Below are 17,926 nucleotides of genomic sequence, written 5' to 3' on the forward strand. Positions count from 1 at the left end.
AAGGCTCTTGGATTAACACTATGTCAATGTTTTTCCGTAGTAAAAACTCATTTAAATTTAGTGTGGCTGTTCGTGATCTGTCGAGGTTTATTTGTAAAAATTTTATTGAGTTGGAGCGTTGTAATAGAATTTAGTGACGTCAGGCATTGTTATTCGTAATCTATTGCCTGCTGGAGACGGTGTACCAGTTGATGATAACAAGGACATTCCCCTTGTCGCAGAATGTTTAGTGTCGACTTTGTTGTGTGGTTTTGCTCTCGTATTAAAATTGATGCAGTTGATACAAGATAATTCTACTTTGTTGCATTGCTTTACATCATGTTTTCCAGTGCACCGAGGACAAGTTTGGTCGTTTGTACACGTGCTGTTGTTACCATGGAACCTGCTACAATGAAAACAACGTCGAATGTACAAGTAATCTTGACTGTTACATGTAGACCAACATATTTTCAATTTTTTGTTGAGAATGGCTCCTTAATGTTGAGTTCACCTCGACAATAAGGTGTCTCGTGTCGTTTGCCCCATTAGTTCCATTAGTCTTTCTTTTGATTATTGTCCTAGATTTAAGAAAGCTATTTTCATTAAAAATTTCACTGTTTTCCGAATTATAGAATCCGCGGTATAGTAACTTCTTCAGGTATATTACAAATTATCAATCGAGATCGGTATTTCTTTGATGCTACTGCCGTGATTTCATCCCCGCATTTGGAGTTAATTTCAGAACATAACGTATCCGATTCGTCTTTGGAGTTAACGTGGATGAGAACTCCATTGTTTTTCATTGAAATAATTTTTTGAACCCGATTTTTAATTTGGTTGGATCCAATTTTGTTTTAGTTAGTTTTTTAACATCGAGAGATTTCTTCCTTACCTGCCAAGGGGCGTACGATAACTTTATGAGCAGTTAGTACATTAGCGATCTTAGTTGAGGGATTTAACTGGAGGCGAACAGCGTCCGTGTACGACAGTCGACCACGTGGAGGACAGGTCGGGCTGGGCAGTCGTGTTCGAACCGATATTTGAGTCTTCATGTCGTTGTAGATCTTCGGTTGTATTTTGATGGCTTGCCTGATCTTCTTCCTCAGATCTTTACGTAGGTTTCCGCTTTCTGTGATGACTTCATTCAATAAATCCATGGAGCTCTGGAAAGGAGCGTCCGTAGAACATGACATCTTGTCACGTCCAAGGGCTCACACCAGTGTATCCATCCAAGGGCTCACACCAGTGTGTCCCGTCCAAGGGCGATTATACAATGAGTCTAGCTCAAGCAGCCACACTCCGTCTGGGGCCCAACCAGAGGACAGCTAGCCAGAGCCACCAAGGACCAGCCGCTACGTCTTATCGGATCAAGTCGTCGGTCGAGATACCGGAAAGGAGCTGAAGGTGCTGAGGACGCTGATCGTGATGAGCGTCCTTTGGGGAGAATCCCTTTATGGATAAACTCATCCCATATTCAGATATTGGCTTGTGATTTTTCTGGCGATATTTTAAAACCTTGAACCCAAACCCAATTCTCGACACTATCGACAGCTTTTTGTAGGTTTCGTTCTGCAGTGTTTTTGTGAGATGTGTACAAAGCCACATCATCTACGTAAAGTGCATATTTCACTATACCTGGGGTAACAATGTCGTTTATTGCTATGGAGAACAGAGTGGGACTGAGTGCACAGCCTTGACGAATTCCGTTAATTAAGGGGTATGAACTTGATAGGGTATTACCATTTCTTATTTTGAAGGATCTATTGTTTATCAAAAATTTCATAAAATAGATGATTTCTCCCTTAATTCCCCACATTGTGAGTTTTATTATGATACCTTTTCTCCACGTTATGCCAAAAGCTTGTATGGCTTGTATGTACAACATACTCTTTTTTTAAAGGCCTCCAAAATTTCTGTTTCTAGCAAGATAGTGTGATCTAAACATGATCGTCCCTTTCTTGAACCAGCTTGATTCCAAAGGAGAAAAAGGTGTGGATGTTGTTCAGCTGTAAGTGAGATTGGGCGGTAACTTTTGGGAGATAATCTATTTTTTCCTGGTTTTAAAATTGACACTATCATCGCTTCATCCCATTTTGTTTGGAAACTCTTTTCGCTGTAAACCCTGTTAAAGAGTTTTAATATACATTTTTTAAAGGCCTGTGGAAGGTTTTTGATCATGGTGAAGTGTATGCCATCAGCGCCTGGGGATGAATCTATGATTTTATGTAAGGTGTTTTCTAAATCTCTTAATGTGAATGGGTAATTAAGAGGATTATTATCATCATCAGGAACTTCAACGTCATGTGAATGAATCTTCCAGTAGTTTTTTATTTAAGAAGTACCGGTCGTATGAACTGTCGTCTGCAGTCAGCGAAAAATGTTTACCTAAGGATTCAGCGATGTCCACTGGGTTTGTATTTCCAATGTTGGTGTGAAGTCCATTTATCAGGGTATAAGTTTTCTTTCCGGAAATCACCTGTTCATGAGGTTCTACGTGCTTGCAAATCTAGTTTGCTTTAGCTTTTAATCTTTTATAATTAAGTAGGTTTTGACAGATGGGGGATTTTTGGAACTGTCATAGAGCTCGTCTTCTATTTATCAGTGCATGCGAGCATTGCTCGTTCCACCAAAGAACTGGTCATCTTGGGATAGACACTGTTGTTTTAGGGATGTTTTGATCCACTTCTGTGACAAGCTGAACGGCAACTTTTATCTTAGTGGAAAAATTTATATGTAGGATTACTAAGTTTCTTTGAAATATTTTCCAGACAGCTCGTTCAACTAAACATCTTCGTTTTAATTTGAAATTGCAACAGTAAGTCTGTGATTGAATGAAGATAGGGGTGTGATAACTTCCGTAGAAATTTTTTGATGCAGATCACTCTAATATTCCAACATCCTAGGGCTACATAAGGTCAGATCGATGCAGGAAAAGGTTCCAGCGCTGTTTAAATGTGATGCAAACCAGTCATTCATTAAATGTTGATTTAAGTCGCAACGGTGTTGTATGCATTAAAGTCCCCGGAGACCACGACCGGTTCGGGGAGTTGTGAAAAAGACCGGAAGTTCTTTTTCTTCCAGGTATCCACAAGGTGGGAGGTATATTGAGCAGATCGTGCGTTTAAATGGGGTTAAGATTTAGATAGTTTGTACATTTGTTATTCGATTTATTTGGTGAAGACCTAGGGAGGACTCTACTAGTATGCCGACACCTCTTGATGCTGTTGAATTATCAGTACAGTCTTTTCTAATAATATATTTTTTTATTTTGATTATTTGATTTATGTTGAACTGTGTTTCTTGAACGCAAAGTTGTTAGTATGTTAATTGCTAAATAAGTATTTCAGACCTCGTCTGCTTGGGAAACCGTTAATGTTCCACAGTACTACGGTGAATGGTTGGTTGTGTTCCATGGTGAGACTGGGATTTCTCTTCTTTGTTGGTGTTTGTTTTAGCGGGAGGGGATTTTGGTTATTTGTCAGGTGGGAAAGGGAGTTTTACTTACGGTTTTGTCGTGTTTCGTACTAGTTTGGTTAAGGGAGTGTGTTTTGTTATGGGACTCCCTCTTTTTCTGACAGAGAGGATTAGGTTTTTTTGGTAAAGATTGTTAATGTTTTGGTTAGCTCTACAACCTGAGCTGTCAGGGCGGATACCATTTCTTTTTGATTCTGCGCATGATGTACTCTCTTTGGAGGGCTATTTTGTCTAAATGTGAGATTAGGTGTTGGAATTTTTTGTATCCATTTCTTGCTTCAATGAAGCTAATTCTGTGAGTAAACGCTATTTTCCGTTTTTTTTTCGAAATATTTCGGACAGAGTCGATAATTTGCTTGACGGGTGCCATTACAATTGATGCATTTTCCTATAAAACTTTAGTTGTCAGCTTGTTCCATGTTACCACACTTTACGTAGAGATTACGGTTGGGGCATAGTGACGTTGCGTGTCCAAATTTGGCATCTTTTGCATTGCCAAGATTTGGAATGTACGGTCGAATTTGGATGGATCCCGCCTTGATTACATTTTGGATTGTGAGTTGAAAAGGTTAAAATCATAGTACCAATGGGATTTTTTGGCCATTAACTTCTTTTTGTGTTTTGCATATTTCTTTGACTATTTGACTAGCTAGTGCAGCTTTTAAATCAGCCTCGCTAATTTCACTAAGTTCGTAGGAAAAGATGACTCCCTTAGAGGAGTATAAGAATTTATGTCCTTAAACGATTACCCGGCTTGTGTGTAGTTGTAGTTTAGTTAGGGTAAAGGCTTGTCTTATAACAATACATTCATTCAGGAATGTTCCATTTCGAAGTTTTTAATGGTTTTAGGGGTGCCTAAAGCAAAAACGATGCAACGGTTGACCACAAAAGGTAAAATTTTGGTCAAAGTTTCACTTGGGCTCGCTGGACGAATCTCTAGAAATAGCGGGGTAGTGTCCATTATGTCATGGTATACTTTTTTTATTTGTATATTTTCTGCTTCGGATGATGAGAAAGATAGCAGTTTTTTAGAATTACTAATTGATGGAGTACCATCAATTTCAACGTTATTTGTATTCCAATTAATTATTCTTTTTATTTAAGGTTTTTGGTTGAGATGATAAAGTTAGTGTCACGAGCGAGATTCGAACCCACGACCTTCGGCTCAATACGCCGCTGCTCTACCTACTTGAGCTCGTGATACTATTTTTCAACTCAACCAAAATCCTTAGATAAAAAGAATTAGATATAAGAACAGAAAAATGCTGATTCTTTAAATTAGTTTTATTTGCTAAATTTTCAACCCCATGAAGGTACCACTTATTTAAACAATTACTAATTCCTAATGGGACAGAAATGGGTTTACCCTCAAATTTTTGGAATTCAATTTGTTTTGTTTTTCCACAGTGCTTGTTTATTACATTCCAAGTTGCTTTACCTGCATTATCAGAACTGATAATTTTATCAAAATAAGCAGTTTTTGTTTAGGACAATATTTTATTGTTCTCTTTAGAATAGTTCCTAAATTCTTTCCAACAGGCAGTAGGATTTATATAGTTATTTGTTTGATTTTATCTTTGAACCCAAAATAACTTGGCTTGTTTATAATTATGCTTAAGTATTTGCGTACATTTTAACCAAATCTTGAGTTACACAGCTGATGGTATAATGGATTTTCCTGTGTGCGTTGGACAATGAGAGGATTTTAACACGGAAAAAAGCACAGCAAATAATATAATTACAACAACAACAACAAAAAGCAGGCAGTGGAAAAATGAATTTTTTTTTTTTTTTTTTTTAACGAGGGTTCGCAACAGCAGAGGTTATATCAACCCTCGGGGTGCCGGTGTTTTTGAAAAAAAGCCCATTTGTAAGTAAAGGGACCTTTACCTTACAGTGATGAGCGCCGTGTCAACGCCTAAACCGTTGCGGCCACCGACGCCCCCAAAAGAACTTTTATAAAACATAAAGATACGTTAGCATTAATTATTGAAAGGATTTCCAATCTTGTCTTTGTCTTAAATGTTCCTTTCATTGTACATTCCTGTTCGGCAAAGTGTAAATTAAATAGTTATTCAGATATCGTGAGATGCGGTCGGGTGTGATCTAGGTTTCAGAAAAACATTTTCTTTATCGTGCCAACGTTTCGATCTTTTATTGAGATCATCTTCAGGGCCTGGGATTTACAAACTTTGTTTACATTTAACAATTACATTTAGGACGTGGAAAAGTGAATTTATACAATGCAAAATATATTTTATATTCAAACAAAGTATTTCTACTCACTCAAATTAAATTAAATAATTAAATTTATCTTTAAAATGTTCAATTTTGTACAATAATAGCGCTACTTTTTTTTAACACAGAAACAAGATAAATACATGATAGTCCGGTTAACATTCACACTACCCCATAGTATGCGATATTCCTCGTGGTAACCGGGGATATGACCCTCCATTCCCACAAATAAATACATTCGTTTCAATAAATAACACATATCACATACATGATAGTACAAAGATCTATATACAATTAAAAATATTTATGGCTCTGAGATATTGGATCAGCGATCTGTGCCTACTGCCGATCCAACGAAAAATAGCCCTAATTAGACGAATAATCATGCTTAGTGTGACTAATTTGATTTGAATTGATGGTACTATCTATCACCTCTTTATCTATGTCTTTATCGTCTCTTTGTGTTAAAAAAGACATAATTCTTTTTTTGTTTCATTTTAATCTAGTATAAATTTATTTTTAGGCGTTTTAAACTTTTTTGCGGGGGCGTCGGTGGCCGCAACGGTTTAAGCGTTGACACGGCGCTCATCACTGTAAGGTAAAGGGCCCGGGTTCGAATCCAGCGGCCCCGCATTCGAACCCGACATACTTACAAATGGGCTTTTTTCAATAACACCGCCACCCAGAGGGTTTATATGACCTCTGCTGTTGTACCCTCGTAACAAAAAATAAAAAAAAAACTTTTTTCCGCCACAATTAATCATAACGCATGGAGACAGAGGACAAGATGTCATGCGTTTGTTTATCAAACAAGGATCATGTGGTCTGCCCTGTCTTGCTATACGCGTCGATCAGAAGGGTTTTTCCTCCGTCCCTTTGTCATTTTTGTAAGTTGTGGTGAAAATCGAATCTGCCAAGATCAAACAGTGAAGACAGGCGGACCGAGATGATCAGGTATTGGTGAAAACAACCACACTTTTGGATTATTCGTGAGGTTTAACGAAAAACCGAAGAATTTTCAATAATAAACAGGACATACCAAAAAGACAACAGCGTATTTTAACGGGTATTGAGGCGCGAAGCAATTTCTTACCAGTACCTCTTGTAGTGATATAAATTTGCCTTAAAAAATAGTTAAAAAACAGATAGTGCCACATATTACGATAAACAGGTACATTGAACTGTAAACGGATGGAATCAGCTCCGTCTAACCTCGCTGTATATCTTTCGCGAATAACATGGCGATAAGCGATCGATCATATTTTTGTTAATGTGTCTCTATCTGGGTTAACCTGATAATTTTTTTCATTGCATCAACCGCTGTAGCCATTCGGTCAAAAAAAAAAGTTTACCCTGGAGCAGTGTTCAGTACTTTCTTCTCCTCGACTGATAATTTAAAATAAACCGTCTTAAAAAGCTAGAATTGTATTAATTTGTAAAATTACATAGAACGATCTGAAAGTACGTACATGAACTATGAAGGTCTAGGTAGTAAGTGTCATGGGTCTGACAGCCCCACTACTGGTTTACCCTCTGAGCTACGATAAGGGTAGCCTTGGTTTTGATCTTTTGGCAAACGTGTGTCGGCACTTTTTCTACTTCATTGTATTGAACTTTGATGATATATAATAAATGGTTCGATCAAATTTGGTTTAAACCTGTTTGTGGTCCAGCTATTTAAAAAGAAGTCAAAAAGATGGAAACGTCTTCAGTTAGATAGTATAAACTCGATTCGCCCGTTTTCGCCAATTGTGTTAAAAGACGGCATTTCTGACTGGCATAGCGGGAATGGGCGGACCGCAGGCCGTGATCCCATATCGATGAAACTACCGACAAATGACTCGCGGGCCATAACCCAAGCATATATTTGTTAAAGTTAAAGATTGGTGTTGGGCACTGGGTCCGTCTAGTTAAATCTCGTCTAGTTCCTCACTGATGATAGCGCAAAGCCGAACGAGTTTGAGTAATATCAAAACGAGCTTGTGTAGACGGATCCAATGTCGGTTCATCATATGTAAATTTCAACAAAAAACTGAAAAGTTAAAAAGAACTCTCACACGTAATATTCATGGGTCTGTCTGGCCTCGCTGTTGATCTTTCGGAAGAAAAAAATGGTTCAGCCAATCAACCGATCGTTCAAATCTGTCACCAATTCTTTCTTTGGTTTTAGAAATTCTGATGTTTTCTTTTCAAGGTCCCTGATCATCGGACCGATTGGTCTCGCTGTTGAACTTTCGGAAGGAGAAAACGGTTCAGCCAATCAACCGATCTTTCAAATATGTCAACAATTCTTGCTTTGGTTTAAGAAATTTTGTTGTTTACTTAATCTCAACGTCTCAGTTCAAATGCCCGCAGGTAGACCGTCCCTGATCATCGGTCCAGTCCGCCTGTCAGCTGTTTTTTTTTTTTTTTAGGCCGATTAACCGATCGATCAAGCTTCTGTCCACAATTCTCTTTTTTGGAAATTCTCTCCATTCTTTTCTATTCTGTACTGGCTTCTTGCGTTCTTTCTAAAAAGCTTTTCGTTGTAACAATCGTTTTATTTTCACTCGTGGATCCCACCATGGAATATCATAATAAAAACGTTTGTGGTTTTTGTTAATGAAAAATTGTAACAACGTTGGTCAGGGAAGAAGTCAATTTTATTTTAGGACATACAGGCAATTCAGTACTGATCATATTTTTTGTCTTATTTGGCGAAAACGCCAGGCGTTATACTTTAATTTGCTTCTTGAAATTCGGAGCGGGCGGGGGTTTTAGTCGGAAACAGTACTAAAAACGTAAAACGGTTTTAATAGTAAAGACACGTCATCGGGGCCTTCCAGGTAATACTTAGTTGATGAGATCATCGGGATGGTGTTGCCAGCGTGGTGGGCGTCCCCTTCCCCTCCCGCCAATCCCTTCCCCACCTACCGTGGACCCCCTCCACTCCGCGGGCTTCCCCAACAAAGTCTGACTCATTCTTTTTCACAACTCCAGTTACTTTCGAACCTCCGAATATTCGGCTTCGGCTCATCCGTCAACGGTGTTCTTATCGAAGGTGTTCTTTAATCTTCAGACGGGCTCGTTCTTCAATCAGTGCCATGTTCAGAAGCGGACAATTGGAAAAAATATCCTCGAAATCCATCGGCTCTTATTTGTCGACCGTCGATCCGGTAAGTCGACCTTTTCTTGTTTTCTTTATTTACTAAAAAAAGAAAAAGACTTTTTCAAAAGGGATATGTCCACTTTTCCGTGCGGAATTCCTCGGTACGAATTTTTCCTGTTTCCCCCTCCCACCCATTTGTAAACAGTCCAGCGTTTTTTGTCGCACCTTTTCTTTATATTTTGCTCGAAAAATAAAATATTTATTATTATTTTTTTTTAAACAATTGGACACATTTCGTTCGACAACAGAGGATTTGAAAATCATCTTTGTCTCGGATCGGAGTCCTTTGAGGTTATAGTTCCGTCACTCTGTATAATCCGCCCCCCTTACTTACATCTGTATTGTTTCTTCCCTTTTTGTCTCGTTTTTCTGCCTCGTTGTGTATTAAAATTAATTTTAAAAAATATAAAAAACAAAAATCTGTTTGGATGGAATTTGCTTTTGATTCTAAGGTGAAACGATTTTCCGATTGATGACATCAACCCATGTCCTTGAAAACTACCTCATACCTCAATTGACTTATTGGTGTGGACTGCCCGGACAATTTCACGTCGAATTGTTTAATAGATAAAACGTAATTTCTTGTTTTTAACCCCGTTTATTGCCATTTCTAAGCTATTTACCTATTTGAAAACAAAACAACGCTGTCCCCTTTGTCACGGCGACTTTCTCCTCGCATAAACTCCATACCTAACGCATAATAATCTTCTGGTTCTAATCAAAAATCCCCAATAACAACTGGAACACGTTTTTATCTCTATAGTTTCGTTTGTGTTAATTTATGCTGCTAAACGTGCCACCATCGGTTGTTTTTTCCTTTTGTAAATCGGACAAATACAGATTTCAACAATACTATTGTCCGGTGAAGTCGAATTTGAACAGTTTCTAATTGTCCAGATAAGACAATCCTGCACCTATTGTTCTAGTGAAAATTGATGGAACAAGCCATTCGGTCGATTAGAAAGATGTAAAAAATATTTTTCTTTGAATTACCACTCAAAATCTTTCAAAACAAAAGCGTCACAAGGTTTACGCAATGGAAGCGACAAATTTTTTTTAAATTGTGCATTGCCATTTTCACTAACCCTGATTTCAATGAACAACGGCCTTCACCACATTTTTTAATAATATAAAACAATGTTTAACAGTAATTTTGCAGTGTTTACGTACAAAATAAGGCAGTTTGAAATATATTAAACAAATTATTCAATTATATTTTCAAAAGTTAAATCTGCAATGACATTTTGGCAAGCACTTGCTTATTTGTGGGAGTTTCTTATAATCAAAGAATAAATTATTTATGCAAATTATAAAAGAAGTGAATATATCCAAAATTTCCAAAACGCAAAAACCTGATGAATACTTGGGTACCAGGCCACAAAGGAAGTTTTGGTAATAGAAAAGCAGGCACTGTTAAGGCGTTGACACAGTTCAATAGGCCACAATAGACAAGATACAATTAATTAATTGAAAGAGAATAATAAAAAATGAAAATAATAATTTGGTATTGCTTGAAAAAGTGGAAAAGAGTAGTGTGGTGAAGAAAAGAAGGTGCAAACAAAGAAAGGAAAATGTAATCTAGAAAAGAGAGATTAAAATGGTCAGTGATTGCTTTGGTGAAGGGAGGCAGAACGTTCCAGGCGCTCACACCAGCAATCACGAATGATATGTGATATGCCTGAGTATGACCATAATGGTATTGAAGTTTAGATCTAAATGAAGAAGTGAATTGAGTGCGCAAGTATTCAGCAGTGGTGCATATATATAATTTTTTTTTTAGAATTTAAAAAATAAATTTTAAACAATAAAAGGATGAGGTAGGGCTCAATCTCAACATCGCTAAACCTACAGGAACTTAGGACACACAACAATAATTAAAATCAGGCATTTTTAGAAATGGGGACTAACAACGTGATTGCAGAAACACTCTTTACATCCTATAAAGTCTCAACAGACACAAAGGAGAAGCAGTGATAGATAGAAAGGTTTGGTATACAGATGGCTCCAAAACATGAAGGAACTTATTCAAGTATTTTCTGTAGAAGCCCAAACAAAACATAAGCAATTAAACTAAAACTACAACAATTAAGGAAGTACATCTCGGTCTATCAAGCTGAATGAACAAGCCATCAGTGCATCTGCCTTAGAAAATCTTAAAAAGAGGACACTGATAAAAACATGCTCATAAAATCAGATATCCAAGCAACTATTAAAGCACCAGTCAGAGAATCCATCCAAAATCTCCAAAACTTTAGAAAACTCAACAGTCTGATGATATCTTGGGAATCAGGACACAAAGGAATTTGGGTAATGAAAAAGCAGACACACTGGCAAGAGGAGGATCTACAAGACCGTATATAGGCCATGAACCTAATCCAGGGATAACAGAAGAACACAGAATCCTTCATAATAGAATGGATTGAAAAAAAGACAAAACAAATGGATAAACCTAGAAGTGCTAGATACAGTACCTTATGCTAAGTTAACCCTCACCAAGACTGGCAAATTAACTGTTGCAATTGTAGAGGGCTAAACTCGGAGGATGGATATGACTACCAGTCACTACCATCTGAAAAAACATTGACCTAGTTGAGTCATCATAATAATGACAAAAGGAGCAATAAAATTTTACTTATTTTTCAATTACAATTTTAAAAACCAAATGTATTAAATTTTTCTTTCATTCCATTATAACATCACAAATATTTGTCTATTTGCAATAATTTGTAATAATAGAGGTAATAAAATTTAGTTTGAGTGTTTTAATATTCTACAATGTTTTGAACAATACGGCAGTTATTAATCTTTATTTATGGTGTGAAGTTAAAACTCATCAGACCACCATTATCAACCAAGCATTGATCATTAATGATTCAATTGTTCTAGACTAAATTTGTTATTATAGCTTTGTCATATTTAAACAATAAGAACTTAACAGAATGCAGTTTTATGTATTACATTGCCAACATCTCAGTTGATATCTTGGAATGGTAGACAACTTTGATCAAGACTGAAACAATGTGTGCCCTATTTATGGGTACTTCTAACAAATGGAAGTAATAAAAATTGGCACACAATTCGACAATAATTTTATAATGTTTATATAAAATAAAGTGTTTCAGAACAAACAGAGAGATATTTATTAGAAAATCTTACTTTGTAGCGATGATGCCAAGGGAAACACTCTATTCTCATACCTATATATGAGAAATTCTATTGATGGATGCAATAAAATGTAAACATAATTTTCAGCAGCAATTATAATTTTTAAATTTAAACCTGTTCAGAATATAATAGAAAAATACTTATCATGAAAATGAATATCACTGTCGTGATGAAGGCTGTCTTCATCTAAGCTGTAATTTTTTGATTTTTACCCAATTTAAGATTGAAATTCGTGGAGTGTCTGTGGCCTCAATGGTTAGGCAAGGGGAAAAAATAAGTAATTGGAAATTAAAATGGGAAATAGATTAAAAATAGGAGACAATGCCTTTGGTCATGTGTGGAAATAAACAATGGCAAAATAAAATACGACTTTCTTTAAAAATACTTGACAAAAGGTCTAATTTTTCCTCCCTCCCATTAATTAATAGTTAGGCTTAAGCTTAAATAACAACTTACATTTTCTCGTGTACAAATGTTAGCTGCATATAATTTCAATTTTTTACTACCTCAACGCTCATAATAAATCATTAAATAGAAACAACAGGCTTTTCAACATTTTCATTCATTAATCTGGTTTTATTTAATTTGTTTCTATTCTTACATTTTTTGTTTCTTTTAGCTTGAGGGATTAAACAGTGGTGTTCCAACACGAACTACAGCTACTTTGACACCTACAACTCTCCGGAATGTTGAACAAGCCTTTATGGAGAGTCAAGTGGAGCCTCACCAAAACCAAGCACGATTTGTACCACCTGTGGTTCAACGGCCCGCCACAACAGGTTTGTAATTAATTATACTTTTCAAGTAATAGTTTATTGACCAAGAGTTTAGCCTCATAAGGGCTGATGTTCAATACAGTGGAGTAAGTAGACTCAGAAGTGAGAGAAGGGACTCTTGTAGCCAGTCAAGCTGTTGTCAGTAGCCAAGTCGGCTGTTAAGAGGGCAAGAAGTGAAAGTTGAGTACTCTTGCTGTTGAGCTGGTGTGGTGTTATTGACTTGCTCCTTGTCGATGAATCTGAAGTCATCAGGTAGTGACCATGCTTGTATTCAGGATTGCTGCACGCTTATTGGCTGCAGAGTGGAGAGAGAGAGATCATTCCTGAACCGGTGGTGACATCTAGTGGATGACTTGGTATCTACAGGTGGTCACCACTTAGCTCCCCGATGGGTTGAGCCTCCCCAAACAGCAGACCAATTATGTACAAAGCTGGTTCTTGCAGCACGATCCTCCCAGTCACAAAAATTGCTCTTGGACTGATGGTCACCCTGTCAGGGCCACCAGTTTAGTGATGAGAGTTTTGGTGGCCCTGATAAGAGCTGATGGTGAGGTTGGGGACCAATTTGATGAGCCAGTGTTGGATACAGTGGAGTCAATAGGCAATGACAGTGCGAGAAGGGACTTGCCGAGAACAGGTAGCCAAGTCGACTGCTAAGAGGGAGAGAGTGAGAACTGTTGAGCTGGAGTGGGGTTGGCTTGCTCCACAAGAGAATTGTGAGACCTCGATGACGGGTCTGTAGTCAGTGGACAATGCCCCTGCTTATATAAAGGTTTGCTGCTCACTGATTGGCTATGGAGTGGAAGCCGAGATCGTTCTTGAACACTGTAACTGCAAATGGTGGTCACCACAAATTGAATGAAATATACAGTTAAATGTTTTAATTCTTACTTTCAAGTTTTTTATTTTATTTATTTATTTTTTACACATACTAAACCAACTAAATGATTCCTTTCAATGTAAGGTGGAAGAAAAAAGTAAAATCCACCTGAAGCTTAAGTTGTTACCTATAATGAAATATTGTTTCATTTTTCTTAAACAGGTGCTGAGGCCAAAAATTGTGGCTTTGTAAGTGTAGTCGATACAAAAAGTTGGCAAGGTGGTAGTACAAGAGTCACCGAGTTTCCGATGGATATTTCATCATCAATGTCTCTATTGAAAACATCAAGCCCATCACAGACTAGGAAAAATGTCGGTGGGAGACGGCCGATCAAGGATAAATCTGTAAGTTAACTTGATAATATTTTGACACGTGTATTTTACTGAAAACATTCATTTTTCACAACTTTTTCTTGTTTCATTCTTTGTAGATTTCTCCAGAAGAGGAGGAAAGAAGGGCTGTTCGAAGAGAACGTAACAAGCTGGCCGCCGCTCGTTGCAGAAAACGCAGATTGGATCACACAAATGAATTAATGCTGGTAAGTTACATTTCAGTTACAACATTTGAACACAAATAGTCATTTTGCAAGTATTAATTGCCCTGAAATATTTTTTCAGGAAACTGATGGACTGCAAGAGAAAAAGCAAGGACTTCAAAATGAAATACAACAACTCAAAATGCAGAAGGAAGAGTTGGAATATATTCTAGAAAACCACAGACCTTGTTGTAGGATCAAAGAGACACGCTCAGAGTCCCCGATAGATGTGAAGCCATTCGTTAAGTATGAAACGAATGAAGAAAACGAGAAAAAAGAAACGTTTTCTACTGGGAAATCAAACGGAAGGAGGCCTACGACACTTCTGGTCGGTCCAACGTCTTTCTCTGGAATGACTTCTGATGGTATACCAATTTCAACACCTTCGTCTGGAATTCATTTTAACTTTGAGTCCCTCATGGAAGGGGGCACTGGTTTAACTCCAGTTTCTGCACCATTAATACCATCTTGTTCAACTCAACAACGCAATTCCGGTTGTGCGGATTTATCTAGCCCAGACTCGGGGAAATTAGTATCACTATAAATATTATTTTAATAGTCTCTCCATTTTTTTTATTTATTTTGTATTTATCTTTTTTTCCTTTCATTTGAATACCTGATTTTTACAGGCTGCTTAAATTTGTGAGGAATACTTTTGTGATAGCCTTATAATTAAATTATATAATCTTTAGGCAAGGAAGGCCATTTGTCATTTATAGACACCATAGTGTTTTCGTTTTAAGGAAAAAATTTTGAAAAAATTGTCATTTTACAAAAGATACTTTATCTTGTCAATATTTTTCATTGGAAAATTGGAATGGACCAAAACCATTTAGCATGTTTAACATGTCTTTTTTTTTTAAATTTCTTTCTCTTCTGTATTACTACTATGTTACTGCCTCAAGAGGTCAAAATTACTTTATCCTTTTAATCCAAAATTGTTTGGTCCAGTATTGCTTAGTGACTTTTCCCACTGATTTTATCATATCATTTGTATTTGTTATCAGTACTTCTATTTTGTTAGTTTATTAAATTGAGGCAATAGCATTGTATTAAAACTCTGTTAACAAGGTTTTCTGATTGCTTCCAATGTTTTCAAGAGTATTTAATTTTGTTGTCAAAAAAACTTACAGTTTTAATAAGCCAATTTATACTGTCCAACCAATACGTGTGGTTTACACTGTTGATGCGTATGATTCCTTCTAAGTATATTAAACTCAAGAAAAAATAAAATACATCCATTGAAAAACTAAAAAAAAAATCCTTGCAAGTTCATTTAAAAGTTAAACATTCCCATTGCAAGTTGATAATATTACCAACGATTGATGTAGTAACAAACATTAGTGTAACTAGCAGATTGTTACTAATAAATAGGATAGATACACTTAAGAATATATTTTAAGTAAAGATGTGTTAGAAAGAAAAATAGTATCCTATTTATGTTGTAATTGCTGGCTGTTGTGTGGACAATGTACACACAAATTATTGTGTCTTTTTATAAATAGAATCATAAATTGATTTATTTTTTTACGTACCGTGGATTCACTGTATTTATACGATCATATCCTTGATTGTTTTTATTGCATTAAAACTGCTGTATTTCATTATTTAAACATTGTCTGTTGTAAAAATTTGAAATAAGCTGTAAATCCCATATTATAAAAAAAACAAAAAAACAATTATTGTATTATTTGATGTAAGAACAAGGATTCATTGTTCTTTGTATTATGTCTTACTTACAGTACATGCATTTATTTATCTGTTACAAATCCTTTTTGTTTGTGTTGTTATAAAAACGTTCATTCAAATTTTGTTCATACCAACCTTAAAAATCTTTTATTGTATATGAACTCTTTTGTGTATAAAATTGCTTTCATTTTTCAAGAGATTTGCATTGCATTTATATTTGACATGTTTTGACGTTTGGATTTTTCTTTCTGTATTAATGGAGAGCTTCATATTAGGGTTTTTACAATTAAGAATTATTCATGCATAGTTTTGAGAACAATGAATTTTGTGTTCCTCTGTTTTGTTTTTTTAATTTTATTTTTTTTTTAAAGTATGTAATGTTCCTTGATGAATTGATGTTTCCTTTAGCATTTTAACTATTATTATTATCATTATGATTTTATGCAGTTGTAACAGTATATGGTGCTTAAATTTCTATAAAGTCACATCTGTTAATAATAATTAATTTGTATGAGAAAGTGCACTTATGAATAAGTATTCAATATTTGTGAGAGAATATTTAACGCTGAAATCTTGTTTATGCTATTTTACAATAAGAAAATGTATTTTTTAAAAGGAAAATATATAGATGTCAACAAATATGGCTATACCATACCATGGAAAGTGCCCTTTTTCCTATAAGATTAAGCACTTTACTTGGTGTCTCTTCGCGCACCATTTTTGCTGTGATAATTGCTTCACCGAAGTGGCTCGAGGGATAACCAGGCTTATGCGTAATACTCACAAAGTGTATGTGCCAATGTTTCTGGTTCCTGCTGATAGAGTTAGCAAGTTTCTGTCTCTGCTTTACCTGATTGCTACTGGATTTGTCACAAGACACAATGTCACAGCAGTTAGTCTGTGTGCTTTTCTTGCCTGTTTGTTCTCTTGTCAAGTTCCTGTCATGCCTGAAAACGACAATATTTGTCAATTATGACAGACATAACAAGAGTCCAGATTTGTACGCAATTGCATATTCTCTTAGCTAACTTTCGAACACGGTGATCAAATCCAAATTATACCTCCATGGTACCGATGGTTCAAATTTTAGTCTGCATACTTGAAGAACTTTGCAAATATGAAACATTTTTGCTTACTTAAGTAAAAACTGCTTACTGCTTAAAAAAGTAAAAACAAATTGGGCAACTAAGGACATAAAAGGGAAAATTTGATTTGATTTTAAGTTAACTTGGCACGAACAAATAGTTACTTTGATGCAATTGCAAAGAATTCTCTTGAAATTATTAACATCTTTTTTGAGGCCCCTATTAACAAAACTTTTAGGTTCGGTTTTTTAACCTTTGGTTGTAGAAACAGGGGCACCATTTGAAACTCAAAAATAGCCAGACTCAGTCTGCTTACATATTTTCAACCTAGTAAAACTTGAAAAAAAATGCAGAAAGTGGGAACTTCAACTTCTAAAATAAAATGCTGTATTATAAGAGAGATTAAAAAAACATCTTGTCAAAAATAAAGATTTAATTGGGGAAAATTAGTTAAATCTTAAATGGAAAAAATAGAATGTTATACAGGGAATCTTGACAATCCAGTTATTTTAAGTTCTTTAAAATATGCCCTCATCACCTCTGTCGTCATTGATTTTTTCCCCCTTCAAATACACATTTATTGAGTGATAAACACTGTAGTTTAATTCAGATTGTGAACTCAAGCTTAATTATTTTGTATATTTTAAATTACATGATTTTTTGTGTGACAGAATTTTAATGGTGCTATTTACTTTCAAAACAAATATGTACGAGATAAAAAAATTATTAGTTGTGTGCTCTCGTGCTGTGTATGTTAATATTTTTATTGTGCATTATACAGCATATTTGACGATTTTTATTGATTGTAAATTCGGGCTTGAGTCGACCAACAAACCTGAATGTATCTGGGCAGGCAAAACCAGGAAAAATACCAGGTTGATCGGAGATGATTCACAATGTATCATTTTTCAACTTTTTCATTAAAGAAATTAATACTCATTGCCTCTAAATGCTTAA

General features: G+C 35.8%; 1 protein-coding gene across 3 annotated transcripts; it reads left to right on the plus strand.

The window, feature by feature from the left end:
* Positions 1-229: 229 nt before the first annotated feature.
* Positions 230-16,525, plus strand: LOC106666911 (transcription factor kayak-like). 3 transcript variants are annotated; one of them, XM_014394447.2, is made up of 5 exons: positions 230-414; positions 12,624-12,783; positions 13,823-14,004; positions 14,091-14,198; positions 14,278-16,525. In XM_014394447.2, exons 1-5 carry the CDS (start codon positions 319-321, stop codon positions 14,737-14,739), a joined length of 1,008 nt encoding a protein of 335 aa, XP_014249933.1. In that variant the 5' UTR covers positions 230-318; the 3' UTR covers positions 14,740-16,525. The 3 variants fall into 3 exon arrangements, with proteins under 3 accessions (XP_014249933.1, XP_024082043.1, XP_014249934.1); XM_024226275.1 differs by having other exon boundaries at positions 231-408; XM_014394448.2 differs by lacking the exon at positions 230-414 and adding an exon at positions 8,628-8,846.
* The last annotated feature ends 1,401 nt before the right edge of the window (positions 16,526-17,926 follow it).

This window comes from Cimex lectularius, unplaced genomic scaffold (assembly GCF_000648675.2).
Source record: "Cimex lectularius strain Harlan isolate CLEC.00 unplaced genomic scaffold, Clec_2.1 scaffold115, whole genome shotgun sequence".
In the NCBI taxonomy this organism is placed as follows: Eukaryota; Metazoa; Arthropoda; class Insecta; order Hemiptera; family Cimicidae; genus Cimex; species Cimex lectularius.